The sequence below is a fragment of the Copadichromis virginalis genome, linkage group LG1, assembly GCF_057382275.1.
Source record: "Copadichromis virginalis isolate Kocher_CV1m ecotype Utaka linkage group LG1, C_Virginalis_male_GT1.1, whole genome shotgun sequence".
NCBI classification, from domain to species: domain Eukaryota; kingdom Metazoa; phylum Chordata; class Actinopteri; order Cichliformes; family Cichlidae; genus Copadichromis; species Copadichromis virginalis.
This window is the reverse complement of record NC_140618.1, coordinates 34,768,330-34,790,938: the sequence shown is the minus strand read 5'-3', so window position 1 is coordinate 34,790,938 and position 22,609 is coordinate 34,768,330. Positions and strand designations below refer to the sequence as shown.

Here is a 22,609-nt window from a genome sequence, read left to right as displayed (position 1 = left end):
TCTTCCCTCCTCTCCCTCCTCCAACCTTTACAGACAGACCCAACCTCCATTCAGGAGAGAAAAACATGTGGAGCAGGGGAGCGAGACTGCATATCAACACTGAGTTTTCACAGAGCAGGACACACTACCAAACAGTCAGGCTGCACCTTAGTATATACATGGAGAGTTGCTGGGTGCTTTGCATTTATCTCTGATATCACCAAACAGGTTTTCACCTGGTGATATCACAGCAGATCTCACACACGCACAGGACCAGACTTAGTAACAGCAGACAGAAGAAGCCAGACAGTAAAAGACAGTTGACATTTCTTTGGAGATTTTCATCAGCAAAGATCAACACACACCTGGACTTGTTTATTTTTCTTCGGACTAACTGTTTAACCATGTTCAAGGCAGACAGGTATGTCTGAGTGGAGTAGGAGCTGTAACTCCTGTTTGTTTGTTTGTTTTTTCCGTAGTGTGACAATATGGGAGTTAACTCCTGTCTGTACCATAGTGCATGCATTGTTAGTGAGTCAAATATATCTGCAATGTCATTTACCCACGACTCTCTCTTTCTGTTAGTTGCTTGACTGTGTAAACTGTACCTGGCTGTTCAGTGTCAGCCCATAAAGTGTCTTGTTTGGACACGTTTCTCCTGCTGCAGAGGGTTACAGGTTAACAGGCGTCTGAAACAAGAGGAGAGGCCCTCAGTTAGTTATTAGTGTCAAGGAGTAACTTGTCAATCAGGAGTTTTGCTTATGTATGTGAGTGGTTGTGTGTGTCACCGTCAAGGTGACTTTGTGTTGTGATGACGGATGCTTCCCATAAAGGGCAGCAAATCCCCCCATCCAAGTTGGTCCTTTGTCAAAAGAGAATCCCAGTACCTTCAGTGTCTGTGTCTTTTGTTGTTATGAAAATCAATTGCACTCAAATCATATCTGGGCTATGTTGTCTCTATGATTTTTTTTTTTTATTCTTAAACATATCCCATTAATTTGTTTGATATTTAGTAGTCCATGGGTCATTTGGTTTAATGTTGACAGTTTTATTTATTTATTGCTCAAAATGTTGATAGGCACCAGATGATTTTAAATCAGTAGCATCAGCATATGGGCCATTACCATGTTGTTGTTGTTGTTTTTTTTTTTTATCCAGGGTTAGTGCATCTGGACAAAGGGATGAAGCGCTAATTTATGAATTATGGGTAGCAAGTCTTGTTACCAAGCAGCAGGAGGATTTGTGTGGGTGAAACTGCTAATTAACACTAATTTAAAGACTAGGAAAATACTACAATTCTACATCTTGGATAATCTTTTCCACACAACAGACCGTTTCCGTTTTATTTGTCAGCTGTTATTAAAAACCAACAGAAATTAGAAGAGGTTAGACCTAGCAGCCAACAGCTCCCTTTTGGCACACCTGTCAGTTAAAGCAGTCGAACACCCAACTTTAAGCCTAAGTAGTGGATTGGATAGTAAGTACAGATGGACTGAAAATCAGAGTGAAAGAGAGAGGAAGACATGCAGCAAAGGGCCACAGGTGGGATTCAAACCTTGGCCGCTGTGTTCTAGCTATGCAGCATGTAGTTGCCTGCTCACGCACTGATCTACTATCCAGTTTATATCCAATAATATAATACTGGTATGTTCTCTGTGAATACTTTATGTATGTTTTTGTTTTTTAACCAGGCAGCCTTTTAATGCTGTTTAGCTGGACATGTTGACATTTGGCATCCTTGAGGACTGATTGACATTTGTGGCCTGCTTAGAGTGGCTCTTGAAGGAAATGCAGTTTTTGGACTTTCTGAGTTAGCTTTATTTCTCAAACCTGAAGGCTACTGCTGCATATCACTGCATTATAGCTCAAAAGGCACGGGATTTACCAATACCAGTGTTTCATGGTTACAAAATCTGATATATAGGCCAATATTTTTTTTTCTTTTATACACATGGAGCATGAACAGTTTTCCTTAACATTTATGATATGTGTGATTTGATTCATTACTAAGATAATATGACATTGCAGTACAAAAACAAATTGTAGACAAATACTAAATGCTATTAAAGTAATAACTGATAAACACTTGGTCTATAAAGATACATTGTCCATATCAGTGCAATCCTTCCAACCAATGCCTGCAGATGCCGGCCGCCAGAGGCGGAGCCAGACATTTGAAACACCCGGGGCTTAGCCCTAAAGGGTGGTATGCATGTGGGATTTTTTTTTTTTTTTGGGGGGGGGGGGGGGGGGGGGGGTTAGAAATGACTGAAAGATTAATTGGCTCTGTTTTGAGTTTTGTTCAAAAAAGAATGACTTCATATAGGGAAAAATATATATCACATATGCAGGTCACCTTAAACTAGTTTTTTAATTAAGCAGCAAGGCAGAACAAAATCAGGGCTGTATCAACACACGAGGACTAAACCCCAATTCAACCAGACCCAGAACTGATCCAGAATTAAAACAGGACTATAACAGTTCAAAATCAGGATTACTTAGGATTTAACCAAGACAGAACCAGAATCAGAACTAGATGATAGTAGAACTAAAAATCATCATAGACCTGCACTACACTTGTTTTTTTTTAATTCTACCAAAGTCCACTATTTAGATTGAGAAAAGTTTCTATAATTATTTAGCCTTGTTGTGCAAACAAGCCTGCATAACTTAATAAATATAGAATTTGAAAAATAGCAAACCTAAAAAGAAACACTAGGTACGAGATACATGAGGACCTATGATACGGTGATACTTTTGGCAAACGACCATTTGACTAACATGTGTGTCTCACCTGCTCTTGTTCCATCTCTGTCCTGTCCTCATTCTCCTCTCTCTCCCTCTCTGTTCCTCTCTCTCCCTCTTTGTGCTGACAATCATCAAATATACAGATATTTACACACTCTTCAGATCAAAACACAAACACTTTTTTAATTGTAACATCAAATTAGACTAAATGTTTATTTTTTTAGATTGATAAATATAAAAAACATATTTGTTAACTTTAAGAGTAAAGAGAGAAACTATCTGTATTTCTTAATTGCAAATGGCACCAAATTGTATTCAAAATTGAGCCACACTTATGGAGCTCCACGATTCTTTTTCTGGTGTTTTGGTTGACATCTCTGGATTTTCCCTTTTTAAAGAAACAGGCTCCGTGTTTTGCCTTATATGCATCCACAGGTGTGCCACCAATTTACTCACATGGACTCTACTAACCTATCAGAAGCTTCTTCAGCTCAGAATGGAATCGTCTGGAGTTTCTTATTAATTAACAATAAACTTAGTGTATATGTACTCCTAAATTTGATGAAAGTGATAAAAAATAGACAGCTCTGTCTCTCTTTATTCTAACATTTAACTAATTCAAAAGATATTTCAATATTTATTTATCCAAAACAAAACAAGTTTACTCTAAATTGATGTTATACAGTAAAAAAAATGTTCTTGTGTTTTCCATAAAGTGTATGTAAATATCTGGTTTCAACTGTGAATGTACTGCTGTGTATTGAAGTTCCTCTTGTTTTGCATAGAAATATACTGAACAACATACAAAGCATAATATATAAAATACTACCTGAGTTTTTTCTTTGAAAGAAGCTCCTTATGTCCATTCTTGTATATCAGTGCATTACTGAAACCGATTTATTTAGCCGTGGAGGGTAACAACTGAAAATATGACATAAACACACATGTAAGCTAAGACTCTCTAAAGAAACAGCATTGTTGTTGTTCGGCTTTTCATTTCGCCATTTCTTGATTCACTTGAAGAGCAAGTAACGTAATATGGGTCAAGTGATCAGTTTGATATCAATCTTTCGTGATACATCGTCATATTTACATTATTTGTACAGTACGAATGATTTGCTTTGGTACCTGGTCAAACTTCAGTTCTCCTCTGTCTGCCTAGCTCCGTTTCTCCAACAGCGCACTCGTAGGCAGCACCTGCCCCGCCCCGCTTAGTGCCTGAGCTCGGATCATACCAATATTAGGGGGGATTTACGCACAGTCGTAAATTCCCACAGTGTGCACTATGTGCTTCGAATATTGTGTGTAGTTTTTTGCTTTATACAGTTGTCAGCCAGGCATCTAACTATGAAAAAATTACACTACAAAAGACCCCGGGCTTCTGAAAAAACACCCCGGGCTTAAGCCCAGTAAGCCACCCCCCCGCTACGCCACTGCCGGCTGCCCTTCCCTGGGTCTGGTTCTTGTAGGGGTGTCTTCCTGTTAGAAGGGGTTTTTCCTTTCCACTGTTACCAAATTCTTGCTTGTAGGCGGTGTCGTCTGATTGTTGGTTTTCTCTGTATTAATGTACAATATGAAGTGCCTTGAGTGTTAAATACATTGAATTAGTGCATATTTAGTTTAGTTTTATCACTTGGCAATTCATAATACATTACTACCAGACAACTTTTAAAAAAGCTTGTATAATTCTCTCTTCTGGTTAAGAAAGTATAACATTTGATACTTTTCAGGTTGGTTACTTAGACACAGTTACATTTTCATGCTGCTGGGATACAGCACACAGAATCTGCTTTCGTGCTGATTCCATTTGAGTCACATACAAAGAAGCTCTGTCTGTACGAAACACTGTACTGTGTGTATACTGTATACACATTTAGGTACAAATGCGCGTTTGTCTGTGCGTGCAGGGTTTCCTCTCACCGAGATCTACATTGAGATAACGCATAACTGTTTTAGTGGTCGCGCTTTTGCTAGGCTTCTTTCTCTACTCACATCACTGCATACACAGAATCATCAAAACTTCAACGTTAAACCAGCAAACATCTCATTAAATTACACCCGGGTTAAAGGAGTCAATATTTAGTTCCATTAGGAAGCTCCTCCACAGGTAAATATTTGGGGAATTAGTTAGTGTTGTTTTAGTTTGAATGGGAATGTTTATGTAAGTGCTCATGGCCTCAGCGTTAGCCACAGGCTGTAACTGCTGCTCACTGAGCCTCCGAGGCCAGCAAGCAATAAATTGAGTCCTTTCAAATATAATTTTCCGTTACAAAATGAAGTGAATGCCCTACTTAGCCTGCACATATAAATACAGTACAAGTATTTTTAGCTTCTTCTAATGCTTAGTTACTCAGTCAATCATAATATTCCAGTCTGGTGCACTGATGGTCTCAGTATTGGTGATGAATTGCAATGTGCTTCCTGTAGACATAGAGAGCAAACTGTCTTCTAAGCAGTTTTTTCTTTTAAAGGCCACTGTTGTTGAACACTAGCCACATGAGAGAAATGTGTCCTTAGTTAGTTTGCTGTCTCCAGTGTTGATGTGGGAGGTTTTTGCTCTATTTAAGCCTGACTGATGAGAGCTTCACCTCAGCCAGAGAACTACATGGATGTGGCTTCCTGCTCAATAAGACATTTATAACAAAAGCAGCCCCAGCAAGAAGACAAGTGTCTGTTAAGTCGTCCCATTATCTCAAACAAAGTGGCGCAACCTCAAATCATCCTCTTTGAGGTCTGTAATTATATATGTCAGAGTTACTTATTTCTAATACGTTTTGGTTGTCTCTTGCAGCTACATGACTGATGGAGGTTTGGGATTGTACACTCGGCGCCTTAACCGCCTTCCCGACAGCATGGCTGCCGTTCGAGAGACGCTCCATCGAAACGCGTCATCGGGACAGGGAGATGCTGACAGGTAGGTCTGAAATATCTTACCTGCTTCTTCTCTTAAACTTCTCTTAAGCTGTGTTGCAGCTTAATATCTTTAAGTGATCAGTTCAACTGAGTTTCCAATCTATAGGCTCCATTTCTCAGGAGGCCTTTATACACCTACTATCGAATGCACTGAGCTTGATGTGTTTGTCTGAATGAAAGACACATAAATATAACTAGCCGGTCACTTGGCTCATGTCTCTGGTTGCAATGCTTTTTGCTTGTTTCCTGCTGTCACTGTAGAAAATGTAAATTTATTATCCTGCAAGTGAAGGTGGCATGTAGAGATATTGTGTTGTTCTGGGACAGGGAAATATTCAATGAGGTCATCCTGAGGTGTGGCACAAAAACAGTGCGTCTGAATGAAATTGCGAAACTTCTTGACCATGGGCTAAACAAGGTGTTTTTACACATGCAGGTCGAAAAATTCACTCGAACCGTGAAGGATACATAAAAATCAGTCTCTGATTAAACATTTGTTAAGGTGGCCTAGTTTCCGCTTCTTCACATGCATTTCAGTGAACGACTGAAAAGCAAATGCACAGTTACAGTATCCACTAGAAAATGTCTGCTTTTACCCATATCAATGATAAATAAAAACACACAGAGCGATGCACATTTTCGGGTGGATTTGATTATACTCGTTCAACTACACAGGACATAATGCAGCGAGCTTTACGGACACCACACCGCTAATGTACGTAAACTCATCCTAAACGCAAGTTTCTGTGTTATTGGGATATGTGGGCCACAACATGTAGTAAAATGAGAATATCGCTTGAATATTTTTATATCTGCGGGACTTTCTGAAGCGTCTCGTTTCAGTGCAAGTAATTTGGTGAGACATTGCCGTCTTTGTCCTGTCATCGAGCCGTAGAAGGATTTTTGTTTTCTGGCAAGTTGACAGAAGGAAATGAATGAAGGCTGAGCTGAAACCATGTTACCAGATAGTGATGGGGGTGGTGGAAAGAAAGAGAAATAGGTTGGGGGGATGGAATGAGCTTGTTATGAAGATGAACTGCAGAATGGATGAAGGTGGTAATGAGAGTAAGGGATAAATCGTGTGTGACAAAGGGGACTATACTATAGCTTAAGATGCGGCATTGGTCTTCTCAACAGTATCCCTTTGTCAAGAAAATGTCTATATTTGTGCTTCGGTGAAGTGTAGAAAACAAAAGCTTTTAAACCTTTTTAATTTCTTCACTCTTAAGTGGATGTGTTGTGTTGTGTTGCTTTGAGGGTTTCAAGTAGTCTTTGTCCATAAATCCTCAGGTGTGGCTAATTTCCTGTCTGCCAGACTTTTGACCTTCGCCCCCTTGCTACCTTTTACTCTGTACACACACACACACACACACACACACACACACACACACACACACACACACACACACACACACACACACACACACACAAATACACTGTCCTTCACATTAAACTGCTCCAGCCCTCAGGTGGGCCTTAAAACAAACTGTCCTCCTTCTCACCTTTCATCTGTCCCCTCCCTATCATCCTCCTCCTTCTCTCTTTACTCCATCTCTCCTCTCACCTCTTATTTTTCCTCTTCTAAGTTGTTTTGATTAGAGTGCAGCAATGAGAAGAAACTTAAAGGCAATAAAAAAGATAAGTCAGGGGGTTTCCCTTTTGTTTCCATTTGATTTTGTGCTTTAATGTTTCCAGCCTAATTTTTCGGTTCAAAAGATTAGAGAAAAATTCAGATGGGCTTTCAAGAGGAGATGAGGTGACTGCACTCCTCCCGCCCACACCTCCTCGCCCCTGAAGCTTTGCCTGATAAATGTGCTTACCACTTTTACTTTGAGATTAATTAAGAGAGCTGAAGAAGCAGCTCATGAAATATATTAGCATAATAAACAGAAACTAGTGGAGCTGCAGGATAAAGAAGGGTGACTGGTTTTCTCTTGTATAAGATAAAGCCAGTTTAATTCACAAAAGGAGGGTTAACAGTGCAATTTGGGGCTGGTGGAGGAGAACCAGCACCTTACTGTCTCTGTGTGTGCTTTGTACAGTTTATTTGCGAGTGTCACAGTTGAACATGTGATCTTAGAGGTATGTTTATCTATATTTATTTACTGGGTATGGTTGCCACCAGGCTGTAGTTGCCTTTAATGCATTTTCTGGTTTACAATGCAGCCGAGCCTCCCAGAGGAAGTCGGGCTGGGGGTAGGTGTCTAGTGTTGTTGTGGCACCGGGGCAAAATGCTTGTGACCCCAGAACGAAGAGGTCACAAGCTTCAAAGGCCCGAGGTTCACAGTTAAGAGCGTTCCAAACGTCTTTAAGCTTCTGCGCTAAAACCCTCCAGATCAGGCCAGTGCCGGGCTAATAAGAAGTGAAGGATGCTGGAAAACACGGTATTGAACAGCATATTCTGACAACAGGGAAACCACACAAAGTAATTATGAGAGCGTCAGTTGTGGTCTGGCTGTTTGAAGTGCAAAAACTAGTTTGACCAACTGTCAGATGTATGCAAAGGAGAACATGGAAACAAAATGACTCATGGGAGAACAGGGCCTGCTATCCTGAGTGTATAGACAAAGAAAATAGAGGCTAGAAAGTGTGTGTGTGTGTCAGTGTGTGTGTGTGTGTGTGTGCGCACGCGTGTGTGTGTGTGTGTGTGTGTGTGTGTGTGTGTGTGTGCGCGTGCGTGTGTGTGTGTGTGTGTGTGTGTGTGTGTGGCCGGAGAAAGAGGAAGCTATCCATAATGGCCTGTCTTCTGCTTTGGCTTCTCTTTGTTAAAGCAGACAAAGGGATGAGGTCTTTGTGGTGTGAAAATGCTGTAGCAGTGAGTGTTACAGAGACTAACCCTGTGATTCCTGCATACAGGCGTTGGGGATATCATTACTCTATCTCAAATGAGGACGTGACAAAAAGAAAAAAAAACAAAGGATCACCACACATAACTCAGTTTGAGACAGTTTTCACACGAATCAGTTTAATGTGGAGTCAGAATCCTGTTAATGATTTAGGGTTCTGCGAATAGGCTCTATGTTTGTCTTGATGGTGTCTACACAAATCGCCGTGGAAAACAGACACGATAATACATAAAGTCTCCATTTTTATTGATATATTATTTGTTTGATAGCTGAGAAAAATGAATTTATATTGAAATAGACCAAAGTATGTCAAAAACTAAAACATTGCTTGTAAGTACAAGCACAAGTGCTGTTTTGTGGCTGGGTCAGATCACTCAGATCATCATTGTCAGAGTGTCTTTCAATAAGCGCCTTTCCTAAAAGGTTTTAAATCAAGATCAGAGACTTGGTAGACTTCCAAAGACTTCAGAGAGTATGTGTATATGAGTTATAGATACAAGTACTTACAGGGAACAGCAAACAGGGTTGTCTTGTGATGAAATATAATTTGGATTATAGACTATTCCAACAACAAAGACACTGTAGTCCCGAGGTAACATAAAGAACAGGAACAAAGAAAGTGCTTGTTTTTTTTTTTTTTTAAATGTCTGTGTATGTTTTACAGGCTTTGTGTGATGCTTCTTAAGAGCAGGATTACACTCATGTTTCAGAAGCTGTTTCTCAGTCTGTTACCTTTCATTGTAGATTTGTTTCCTTTGTAAAGTATTTTGCATTACCCTAATAAACTAAAATAAACTTACCACCTTTGACTAAGCCTTTATGCCTTTCAAGATATTCAGATCATTGTTAGAAGTACATCTAAATACTCCTCATTTATTGCAGTAATGCTTCAATAGGGCTCAATAATGCAAAGAAACACAGGAAGGCCTTGGTTTAATTTTTAGCACAGACTATGATGGACTGGATTGGCGAATTCCCACATTCCTGGAACATCACTCTGCAGTGTGAATTGTGTAAGTCCACTGTGATAACTTGCCAGAGCTGTAAAATCCCTTCTCTTGTTAAGCTATTGTGCAATCTCTCAACATCTGTAACCCAGCCCGGTTGTTAAATGTTGCTGTTCTAGTTTCTGTCAGTATGGACTACCTGCAGCTACCTGGTCACTGGTAGCTCCTCTGATTTGCTCTTAATTGTTTATCCTGGGGGCCGAAACTCATGTCAGCTCTCACAGGGTGAGAAGCAGGACACACCCTGGACAGGTCACCAATCTATTACAGCGGTAGCACAGAAGAACTCAGCAGTTCATATTTGTCTTGAAAGTGTGGGAGGAAGCTGGAGTAACTGGAGAGAACACATGAGAGCTCTCTGGGTTTGAGCAGGTTCCCTGTTGGCCTGCTGAGCACAATTGTGAGGCAACCACTGCCTCACAATTGGCAACCACAGGCAACAAAGTCTTGTTTAATTCAATATTTAAATTATTATGATGCGTTTTCAAAGGACTTTATCTGCAATCCTATCATGCAAAAACAAATGTGCGTATCATGGACTTTGATACTTAAGAAATCTCTGATGATTTTATTTGTCAGAAAATTGGTGCCTATGTTTTTTGAAAGCACATTTGCTGGTTTCCAGTTTGTCTCACTGCGCTTCAGTCCCACCTGCATGAGAGCTGAAGTTGTTTAGAACATGCCCCGAGCCCCAATATCTTATCTCTCCTGTCTAGACTTGAGTAGGTTCCCTGTTGGCCTGAGGTAGGGGAAGAAAGAGCTTCAACTTATACCTCATAAGCTCTTTTCCTCAGCTACCAACAGCTGGCATGCCATGTGTCTCACACTTTACCTGTCTATCTCTGTCTGTCCTCTGTAACCCCACCTCCACCTGCTCTCACTGGCTTAGCTAAGTGAATGTGTGTGGAAGGTTTCCGAGCTCTGACTAAAATAATTGCTAGATCAGTTTTTACCTTTTCTTTATGACCCATGTTCCCTGAAACCAGGAGAATATGTTAACAGACATACATGGGCACAGCTGCATCTGGTCATACTTTATACTGTCTTTTCTTGGTCCTGCTGGTTGGCGTCATCAGCCTGTCACTGCTGAACACAGCTGCTGTTTATCAAGACTTAACTAACAGTAACCCATTAGTTTTTGTGTGTTTGTGTGTATGTTGGACCTCAGCTCCAGTCTAGATTATCAGAAGGCCTTGGTTAATGATGGCAAACGGGTGCAGGTTGCAGTAGTGATAGATTATCAGGATTAGGGAGAAAATGCTGCATGATTTTTTTTGTGCCATTATGTAAAATGTTGTGTTTGGAATTAAGTTAAAGTGCATTTTTTGTGAAAACAGTCTGCTTTGAGAGCTGAATTTGAGCTGCAAAGCTTATATAAAGGTTCCAAGGAATTCCACCAATTCCACCGTTATTAGAGCTTTTTCATCTTAAGGATATAATTTAAACTCCTTCTCATTCTTTGTTTCTGTTGATTGTCCAAGATTTTCATGTATAGCTTAACCCTGTAACGCCAGGTGTTACAGGGTTCCAGGTGTACAGGGTTAAGCTATCATGTTTGTTACCTCTGCATCATCAGTGTTTTATTTGTTTAAGGTAAAGATACTGTGAGCAATAAATTGAACAAAAAAACCCAGATGTAGCAGAAATGATTCAAATAAAAACTCATATATGCAAATTAATATTAATTTCTCAACACACAAAACACGTCAGGTTTTTTTTGGTTTTTGGTTTTCAATTTTATCCTTCAGGCCTTACAGGATTAACATCTTTGACCCATTGGTGGTGCTAAAGTGCTCCAAGTGCCAAACATGAACCTTGGAGAAAAGAATCAGGAATGTCCCCAGTAGGGATGGGTATCGTTTAGGTTTTATCCGATACCGGTGCCAAATCGGTACTTTTGAAACGGTGCCGGTGCTCAAACGGTGCTCAAACCGGTGCTTAAAGAATGGAGAACACAAAATTGGTCCAAAAACCTCTCATGTTCAGCTGGTTTTTTGTAAAAAGATAACAATGTTAGCCTTTTCTGCAGCTATGGGGCATATATGGCATCACTCTTGGCTTTAAGCAGTGCTTAAACAATGGAAAAAACACAAACTTTGTCCAAAACCTCTCATGTTTAACTGTTTTCCACTTTTTCTTTGGTCATTTTAGCCTTTTTGGCCAGGGTGAAGGGAGTATCTGCCATCAAACAGGAAGACAGCCGCATGTAGCTATGATGAGGTTTGCTAGTTCACCTTACATGCATTAATGTAATAACGTGGTTAGCCTACTCAACGTAAATTACACACGAACAACATTAAGCTACTCGCCCAGAGAAGAACGGCTGCTGCTGCCGTCATCATCCGTCATCATTTCTGCTACACTGACAGGGCTAGGGGCCAGGACTCTCCTCTTCGTGTTTTTGGGGGATGTTGCTAACTCCGGGTCCAATAACAGGCAACCCACGCACAGTAGATGTGCTCGGTGTGAGGTCTCGCAGCAAGCTATCATACAGCGCATTTCTGGGCTTTTAAAAAAAACGCTATGCGTCGCCAGGTGTTTCATCGGATTTGAGGTGTTACCTCCTTTGACAGTATCACAGTATCAGCTTAAAGCACTTGTTGCAGGCTGCTGAGTTTGCATATTTTGCTGTGAAGTACAGCCAGACTTTTGACCGCTTCGCCTTGGACATTTTAATCTGTAGCTCTGCTCTAAAAGAACGTACGTACCTGGCCCCGCCTACTATCCTCGGAAACGTAAAATTATTGGCTAGAAGTGTATCACAGCTCAGGAAAAAAAAGCACCGAAATAAAGCACCGAAATGTGCGCTGCTTTTCGGTCTGGTTACTACCGTTTATGTCAGAACCGGTGCCATGATGGCACCGGACACCGGTACCCATCCCTAGTCCCCAGTGAGATTTTCTTTACTGTATGGTTCTAGACTGTAATTAAACAAAAGAATGAAAAGGTATCTGTAACTGCACACATTCACCCCGTGAGTTAAAAAGCCTCTCCTTTGTCTGCTCTATCCTTCTACAAATGCTCACTCATAGCACACAATAAGCAGCCAAATATTTTTCTCTCCAAATGTCCAGACTCTCACAAAGCCTTCGACTCCCCCTCGATTGCTAAATGCTTTAACTGCCTCCCAGCTACAGTCATGCTAAAAGCTGTGCTCTGCTATATCCCAAGGGGGCAGGGGCTGCTCAAACCATGCAGGCCAGGCATTGCGGGGCTTCTGGGAGCCGTCTGAATCTGAAGCTGTTCGATGCAAGATGTGAGGTCAACTGTGTTTCCAAGTTAATGGTACTCCCACACACATGCTGCAGCTGGCATAAGATGCTATTCCGCCCACATGAGAAAAAAAAAATCTCTATTTTAGTCAGTTCAGTTGCATGTTCTTTTTTCCCTAAAAGTAAGACCTCTCCTTGACAGTTATTGTAGCTCATATCCTTAATTTTTAGTTTGTGTTAGGGGGTGAAATTGATAAATGTTGAGGGTCAATCGATGGGGAAGAGCAACATAATATGAGAAGAAAGAAACCCACAGAGACAGAGTCTTAAGAGAACTGATGTTTTTGTTGCTATGGATACTGCATCAGCAGAACACCAAACACCTACCCGCTGGGCACACTGACAAGCACTAAAGAGGGCGGGCGGGGCTGCTACTCAGGTAAATTCAAGTGTTCTCTTTTTGTCAAACATTGCAGCTCTAACAGCCACAATCGTTCTTTCCCCATCCTTCCACCCACTTTTTTTTAAAGTACTAATAGAGGGCAAAACAAAAAGCTTAATATGGGATAAAAGTTGCTGCCACAGGCAGCTGAACAAGCTACAAGTCCAGTCGTGTGGTTTTTTTTTAAGGAAAACAAAGAAGCCAGAGATGGTCCCTTGTCTCTGGTCCAATATGGAATCTGACCCAGACCAGGAGGTGATAATAGATGGGGAATGCAGATCAAAGGAGCATTAACTAATCTACAGCGAGTGGTTTGTGGAATCAGCAACACAGAGTAAGTTTTAACTCTCCATACCTTCCCTGAATCATATATTTTCCATGTTAGCTTGAATTCAGATGGGGAGTAAGGGAGTGGGGTTCGTGCAGGTTGCAGCTTTAAAGTATTAAGCTGATTATCCACGTTTCACCATGTGAGCTCAGGAAAAGCTCTGGGGACACGAGTGTGTTTCAGGTCTGCAGACCTGAAACAGACAGCATATTTTGTCCCATGATTCCCAAATGTTATCCTTCATTTATCCCAGTTGTATATTTATATAATAGATATACAGCTGATACATGTTAAACAGGAATGGGTTTTTTTGGGGGGGTTTTGTTTTTGTTTTTTTACATCAGCAGTTGTATTTACTGCACAGTCTTGCACTGCATGACTAATCGTTAGCTTAGATGGAAACCCAACCAAGAGCATCTGTCGAAAAACTAGAAAAGTGGGAGAAAAACACAAATGGTTCAAGAGTAAGAGAGAAGCCTCTTGAAAATGTTTTATTTCCTTAAAGTGGGTTATCATCTGTCATCTGGGGACTCTTTTAAAGATTTCAAACCAGATGAGTATTAAAAAAAAGGGACAGCTTAGGAAAAATCTGTTTTTATGTTGTAGCCGTCTTTTCTTTCTTTATTTATCCCAGCGATCCCGGGAGCCTGTTTCCTTAACCGATGGTCTACAGGCAGGAGTCACAGCTCTGTGCTTCATTCTAGCATTGAGGTGACAGTAGGTTAGTTTTGAGTGCGGTGTGTGTTTATGCCTGCAGACATGAGGAATTCCAAGTTTGTCACAGTAGTCTTTTAAATTTAGGGGTTTTTTTTGTCGCGTGTGCAGATGCAGCATGGTGGAGTCATGTGCGTGAGTTCAGAGATGCGTGTCACGTGTGTGAAAAGTTTGTTGAGTTTTTACCGTGGATCCGGGTCAGTCTGTCGAATCTAAAGGAGTCTGTGTTTACACATCAAATAGAAAGAGAGAGAGGGAGAAGTCAAAGAGAAGCTAAGTGAAAGAGCGGCAGCCAGAGGGATCTACATGCTTTGATAAATTCTCAGAGTATAGATAGCAAATGTTTTCCCAGGACAGAAGACAATAGGACTAGACACCAAAGAGAGATGGAGAAAAAAATGGAGAGAGCGAGAGAGAGAGACATTCCTCAGTGTGTTGTCCAGTCCAGTCCTGTCTTACAGGGACAGCTGTGTCATTTTCATACCACAGGGCTCCTGGGCTCCAGCCCAGAATGTGCCGTTCTCCACTGCCTTCATCTTCACACTGTTCGCACTTAGTCCTCATATCATTTGTTTTGTTTGTTTGTTTTAAGCTTTAAGTGTATTCAAATATATGGTCTTTTTTCAGACTTTCAACTTTTTCTTATACCATAATAATACTTTTTGAAGTACCTCAAACACAGGAAACACTTCCTCCTGGGCTTCAAGGCAATGAGCACCTGCAGGTGTAAATGCTGTTGTGAGGCAGCGTTGGCTTAGAGAAATTGATATCCTTCATGCTGTACCATTTAGTGATAGGAATAAATTGTTTTGCATGGTTATGATGGCACTGATTTGTGTGGAGGTAAAGTCTAGACACTCCTTCTGTCCCGATGCTTCCACAGGACTCACCTGTCAAGTTGTCCATGCTCTTATCTGCGTCGTGCATCAAACCCTGAGGGCTGGAAGTCAGAGAGACCGTCAGTTAAAGCCGCTCCCTCTTCCTCTCCCATCTGTCTGTCTGTATAGTGGGCAGAGCAGCAGTTTGGGGTTATGTGATACAGCTGCAACGTGAGGACCAGTAGTCACCCCTCAAACACAGGAAATCCCCTTACTTCTGCTTCGCAGCTCTGTTGTGGCCCCACGTCTGTGTGTACATTTCTGCGGCACAGATCCTGTGTGCATGTGCCAGAGTCGGACTGGGCTTTTCAGGAAGGGGGGGGGTACAGTACAGCAGACCAACCCACCACAGCCTCAAGGGACACACACAAGAAAAGTTAAAACAAACACAACCGCTGCCCTTTTCTCAGGACACTTTTAGACACTTCTATTGGCTGACCCGAGCAGGAGCCCATTTTTTTCATTCATCCTCTTGCCTCCCCCTCTCTGCTTTTCTCTTTAAGGAATTTTGGAGGTTTGACTTCTGAACTCTGACCCCTTCGGGAAAGCAGCAAGTTTTCTAAAGGGACCTGGTTTGAGACGAGGGTTCTCGCTCTCTCTTCATTTAGGTCACTTTCTTTCTTCACTTCTGTCCTGTTTGACTGGTTTGCAGAGTGACACAGTGTAGCCGCATGTCATCCCGATGAATGACAAACTTGCACATACAGTTTAACTGCAAACTCCACTACATGTAAGAGTCACTTTTCCGTTCATTTCCATACCCTATCCCGCTTGCTTCTGTTATATTATGTTAGAGGAAGAAATCTAAAAATCCCGAAATTTTCTACATGACTTGATCCTGTAAAAGGTTAAGAGGAGAAAATATATAATTTTATGATTTGGGTAAACTGGAAGAGTTAGGAGTACATCACATCATCCCCTCAGTGTGATGATCTATTAAATGCCGACCTCATTGGCCTGTGTTTGGCACCGGTTCCCCCCGTCTCTGTCTCCTGTGATTGGCTGTAAAGGGCTCAGTGGTTGTTAACTGGCAGGTTGCTTTGCCAGCGGGAGGCTGTGGGCTGAGCCACGCCGCTTGGCCTGATCTCTAATTAGCACTGGCTTGTCAGCTGGTCAGGGTGGATCTGTCTGGGAAATTGCAGTCTTACAAACACACACACACACACACACACAGGCATAAGCCATGGCTGGGAAAGACACAAAAAAGCAGCAGCGGGATGCGGATTGTCCTTTAGTTTCAGAGACTTTGTCTGTGATCATGCAGTTTTGACTTTTGTTGCCTCTTGATTTTTGTCAGGCTGAAGTGGCTTATTTAGGGCTTGGGGTGTGTTTCAGTGTGCACTCTTTAGTGGTGCGGCTGCAGCAGTGAAGTGGTTAAAAGTCCCGGGGGAAGCTCATGTTACCAGCAGTAGGGCAGGCCCTTCTCCCCCCCTCCTTACAGGTTTCTCTCTCTGTTAGTCCAGAGAGAGACGAAGAGTGCCCGAGGGGTGAAGCATCAGCGCAACGAGTGACAAAGGAGCTCAATCTAGGAACTTTGCCAGGGCAAGAGAGGGAGCGAGAGACATTGAGGAAGCTCAGAGTGAGAGAGCGACAGACAGAGAGGGAGTGGGACAGATATTTGGCTGCGTGAACTCTCTCAGCGGCATGGAGTCATGAAGCTCTCTGTCCAGCTCGGCATTTTCCCGCAGCGCTCTGCTTCCCACAGCAACCAAGGCACCCTGAGCAGGTAGATACCTATGTGTGTTCTTATCTTTGTGTGCGCGCACAAACGCATAAAAGAAAGTAGAAAGTTTGTCCTTTAGCACAGACAGCTATGAATTGTTGAGAATCTGCAAAGGCCATTGCAGATTTCATATGTTATCTTTATTTCCTTTTTGGGGTTTTTTTTTTCTTGCATTGATGTGTGTGGGAATTTCCCCTGTGGCTGTGTGGATGAGCTGAACCGGTTGTGGTCACTCTCAATCTCTCTGCACCTCACAGCTCGTTTGCTTTACGGATGCTTTACGGATGCTTTCAACTCTGAAAGCCAATGGCTCCACTCACTCTGCTTGTGCCGGTGATCCCAGAAGGAAGTTGTGTTTTCCCCTGTCTCTGTTTGTCAGGTTGTTAGCAAGGTTGCTCCAAAAGCAGCAGATGTATTTTGTTTAGAGTCTGCCAAGAAACAGCTGATTAGGTTTCGGTGGCAATCTGAGTCTGGGATTTTTGCCATAGGAAATGCTTTGTTTTTGTTTAGTTTTCTCTTTTTTTTTAAGGCCATAATTATATGTTTTCATGCGGACTTCCAAGTTAGCCACTGAGCAGTAATGTTGTATAAAAATCAAGACTGCAAGATGAATGAGGAATTGGAGCAGTTAGAAAATAAACGATGGGATATTTGAGTTTAGGTTTTTGGTGGTCTTTCAAACACGTACCCTTAATGAGATGAAGCTCTTGTGTTGGTGCTTATGTTCAGACACTATTGTTGATTTGAGGAGTTTTGCTCATTTTGTTAAGGGAAAGCTGCAGAAAAACACAAACTGCTCAAAGAAATCCAAATTCAACCTGTATTGTTTTAAATCATATACAGCACAACCTTCATAGTTTACAAATTCTCTGGTTTTACTTCATTTTAGAAATAGAACATTTTAGGTAATAACAGATTTATCTGACAGACTAACTTATAAAGAGTATTTGTAGATGAAACGTACAATATACTGAGACAAGCATGTGTCCTCGATGAGTCTTAAAAATGCAAGTGACAGCTTGACAAGAGTTGTGCGCGTGTGTGTTCTGATGCCAACCCTGTACCGGCCATCACCATTTGCCCCCCCCGGTCCTTTCAGAGTGATCTTTGCCAACTGGCTGGGTTTCCTGTCCCCCACAGATTCTAAGCAACACACACACACACACGCATATTTACAAATATCCTGTTCAGATGGGTCTGTTTGAACAGTTCAGACACACACAAGCACACCATGATGTCACCCCTCCATTGCGCCTTTGTTCGTGTGATAGACAACCCCATTCAGCCTGTTTGTGTGTGTGTACCCACACTGAATTCAGTTCAATTTCAATGAATATAAATCACGAGGCAGCTCTGAACGTTTATTTCAGTTTAGCAGTGCTCAAAGTTCTGTGCGTCTGTGCCTGAAAAGAAATATGGAAATGGGGGAAAGGGAACAGAATAATTACTTTTAGGTAGTGCAGTGTTGTATTCATAGGATAAGAAGCATCACAATTCAGTCTGGTGTCTCCAAGCTCTGCTGTCTTCCTTTTTGTCTTCACTCTGGAAGAAGCACTATTTAAAATGAGTGTTTCCTCCTGTACTGGTGTGTGTGTGTCTAGTTGGGACGACAGCAGCTCTGTGAGCAGTGGCATCAGCGACAACATCGACACAGATGACATCAACACCAGCTCCTCCATCTCCTCATACGCCAACACCCCCGCAGCACAGCGCAAGGGCCTCAGTACACAGGTGAGACTACACACTCAAGAACACTGCAGTCTTTTTAAGAGTGTTTAGAGCTTCTCGTCAAAGATGATCATTTTTGTTTTATCATTATTTTTGATTTATTTCGCCAAAATAGAGCAGGCATTTTCTTTGTGCCCACATGAAAACTCAAGGGTACCAGTCAAGAAAAATGTTAGCTGTTGTTATTTAGGACATAACAGTGTTTTCTGATTATGGTTGTGTAAGAGGTCCACCATCCGGGCACCTCACACCAACCTGTTTCATGACATTTTAATTTGACAGCTGAAAATATGGGGTGCTTGATAAAACCACAGTCTTTATTTGAAAATAGAAATAATAAATCTTTATTGTTGTTGCTGCACACATGTCTGCAAGTCTTAACAAACCTGTAATCTATAGCCTAACCTTCTGTCTTGACGCTAGTTATAAATATGAAACCATCTGTATCTGAGGTTGGAAACATTCTGCTGTAGTTGCATGCCTGCTTTGAGTTTAACAACTTTCTGAAGCCTTTGTTTCCATCTGTGGCTCCAGATCTTTGTTGCTTTGTGGATTCAAAATGACAGCAAGGCATTAATGGTTTTTTTTAATTTAGAAACTGTCTGATGGCCAGTGGACATACAGGCCTCTTTGTACACTCTATAAAAACATACTCAGTCTCCCACCTGAGTTGAAATGATCTGCCTTCAAAATGAACTTTGCTTTTTTCTTGTGTTCTTTAATCTTCAGGTGCAGTGGAGACGTGCCTGTCCGTTTAGTTTGGCATTTGCAGGGAGTGTATGTAACTCTCTGGGCCAAAATTAACATATTCTATCTTTTAAAATGTGAGCCAGATGAAAATTTGTGAAGGGCCTCATATGGCCTGGATTTTTATTTTTTATTTTGATTGATTTGAATGAGCGTCTGTCTGCTTTACTTCAATTTTTTTTTCTAACTGTGTCTGTCCCAGCATTCCTCGGCACATCTCTGAACTCTCAAAGCTAAAGCTGGTGTTGACACTAGCTTTAAACCATTAAATAGTGATTTTGAGCCACTAAAGGCTCAGGAAGTTGAGAGGTGAAATGAGAATATTAACAGCTGACTCACATGTTTATGTCACACACACACACATTGTGTTGTGGCTGACGCGTGTCTGTTATTGCTTCAGAGGCAGAGGTGGAGAAGAAAAACAAAGGTGTGCACAAAGACGTCTTTCTCTTAGTGCAGCAGCCAGATTCATTAAGTGTGTGTCATCTGTCCTCGTGGAATCCTATATTGGCTGGATTTTTTTTAAGGTCTGTGAGCAGAGCTGCGTTTTTGTACCGTTGTCTGGAAAGCTGCAGAATCTACTTAAAAGCTGCTGTCATCTTTCCTGTAGCTGAAATCTACTAATTTACAAATTAAGGCTGAGCTGTAACAGCAAATTGAAAATGGTAAAGCTTAAACAGTCAGCATGATTTCAATGATCACCTATCGGAGTTTTAAAAGGCTTGCATCTTGCTTCAGAAAATTTTGAAATGAAGTAGCTTCCTCAAAAACATGAACTGCTTGACAAAGCAAAGGTAAAAAAGTGTATAAGCTGTTAGTGTTCGAGATGCTTAAGCCCAGATGTTCTCAGACAGCTGCACAGGTGGTGATGACGGCGTAAATGCTGGTAGCTTTAACCAGTATGATGGCTTTGGTCATAAAAGGGGGCTTTTTAGAGCCACATTCTCTACTACTGCAGTAAATCTGACTATCTTTGTATGTCTTCCCAGCCTGTAACGGATGCAGAGAAGCACTCAGCCTCAACACCGGCACACCAGACTTGGTCTGGAGACGAGGTCAAGAGGTCAGACGGACGTTCAGACAGCGGGGTTAGGATGGAAACAGGTTCCAGGTGGAGTCGTCGGAACCCCTCCGACATTTCTGATGAGTCAGACAAGGGTGGCTCAGGAAGAAAGACTCCCTCCGTGTCCCACACTGGCTCTTGGAGGAGAGGCATGAGCACTCAGGTGGGGGTGACGTCACCCCGGACTAAAAGCACTAGTAGCACAGGCTCCACTGGTTCAGTGAGCCACAAGACCCACAGTTCAGGTAACATGATCATCCAGCACTGATAATAAAAAAATGATCATTAAAGTCAAGTGTGACGAATAAACTTTTAGACATAAGGACAATTTGTCACATTTTATAGATGCAGGTGTCACTGTATTGAGAAAAATGAGATGTCAAGTCAGAGTTTGAAAGCCTGTGTTTCTGATGTCTCATTCTGTGTTCTGCAGGTAAGACAGATGATGTTAAGGTGTCAGAAAAAGGACGTCTCTCTCCTCGTTCCAACGGCCTTCATCGCTCACCCTCGGATGCTGGGCGCAGCAGTGGTGATGAGGCCAAAAAACAGACGATCCCCACCAGCCGCACACCGACAACACACACACTCACAAACACCGTCTCCGAGCCCCACACACAGACGCACGCACTGACCTCACGCACCCCAACCAGCACCTTTGGCTTCAAGAAGCAAGGCCATGGGATGGTAACAATGGTTACCGCCAGTGGTGCCACCATCACCAGCGGCTCGGCTACACTGGGGAAGATGCCTAAATCTGGGGCGCGCTCACTGTCCGGAGGGTTGAAGGCTGGCGGGCAGGATGGAGGCACAGTGTTAGGACACCATGATGATGGTTTCCTCCCGATGAGCGCCCGCTCCACCCTGCAGTACCGTAGCCTGCCGAGACCCAGCCGCTCTGGAGCAGCCGCCCGCAATGGGAACCGCTCCTCCACCAGCAGCATTGAAGCCGCTGTGCTTTCTGTCACCTCTCATGGGAAAAACTCAATCAGCATAGCCAAGGCCAACGGCTCAGCAAGCCTGCTGGCCAATCAGACAGATCGGGAAAAAGGTGTCTCTGAGATTGACAACCTCAGGAGTGGGGTCGCGATGCAGAGCGGAGGAGCAGCAACTGTTCCTCTGACAGGAAGACAGCAGGTTTCTTCACCTACATTACGCAGGTGAACACACACACTTAGAAACCATCGTTTTGTATGCTGAGTAATCCTGCAGACTCACTGACAGCTAAGTGATGAGCCACCCTCTGTGGGGGCCCTCTTGTATGGGCTTGACTTCACCCGCATGCAGTACACACACACACTGAAGACCATTTTAAAGGCAGTAATCATGCACTCACAGCAAATGATAAGTAGTGGTGAGTAAGGAACACATGTGTAGACTTGTTACAGTCTTTGAGAGGTTAAATCAGGCCATTGTGAATCAGACCTTGAGCTCGGCTGATCAGCTGCCAAGCCTCAGCCTTGGTGGTGTGGGGTGTAGGGTGTGGCACAGGGTAATGGAAGCTGAGTCTTACCTCAGCTCTCTGCCCTCATTAATGTGAGGGAGTGATAACTCTTCAAAGAGACTGTGCTGCTATTATCGCCTACCACGGCTCCAGTCACCGCTGCCTGCCATTTAAATCTAACCACAGATTAGCATAGAAAGAGGAGAGAGTTGTGTGTGTGCTGGCCTTGTCTCAGATTCACTGACTATACTGGCTACAGTTTTGCTACTGTCCTCTTTGTTACAGAGTTGAAATGAATACAGTTGAATTGTTGGCAAAACAAAAGCACTTTTAAATCACTTTGCTGCTCCATTTAACACTTTAATCCTGCCACAGCTCCAAACTAGGCTGTCCAGGTAATCTAAGTTTTAGTTTTCAGCTTTCAGTGATTATAAAACTAAGGTGTTGATGAAAGAAAAAACAACAACAACAACAACAACAACAACAACAACAAAAGTTGTTCTGTCATATTTTAGACGTTTTATCTTCTATCATAAATATGGTGCTCTGAAGTACAACACAGCCTTTTGTCCTTACCTGTAAGATCAAACTGACTTCTTTTCTAGCTTTGGCAGCTTTAGTTCAGTGTATTGATTTATTCATATGTTTATTAAGGTTTTTATTTTTAAATTCAGCGAATGCCCGATGCTTCCAGAGTAAATTTCAGAGTAATAACATGAAATGATGATCATCATCTCAACACAAACGTAATAGAATGATGGTACTCTCTAAACATTTTACTCCTTTTTCTATTTTCTATTAATATTAATATGCTACTTTTTTAAATTGGTTTTGCTAGAA

At 42.1% G+C, this 22,609-nt stretch overlaps 1 protein-coding gene across 3 annotated transcripts in view; it reads left to right on the top strand.

Annotated features, from left to right (window-relative positions):
* Positions 1–22,609, top strand: part of nav2a (neuron navigator 2a) — a 101,556-nt gene that overhangs the window by 56,631 nt on the left and 22,316 nt on the right. For all 3 annotated transcript variants that reach the window (XM_085460698.1, XM_085460696.1, XM_085460691.1), the window contains exons 12-15: positions 5,519–5,641; positions 18,392–18,521; positions 20,255–20,573; positions 20,762–21,485. In XM_085460698.1, the coding sequence (XP_085316824.1) occupies positions 5,519–5,641; positions 18,392–18,521; positions 20,255–20,573; positions 20,762–21,485 (1,296 nt within the window). The remainder of the gene's footprint in view (positions 1–5,518; positions 5,642–18,391; positions 18,522–20,254; positions 20,574–20,761; positions 21,486–22,609) is intronic.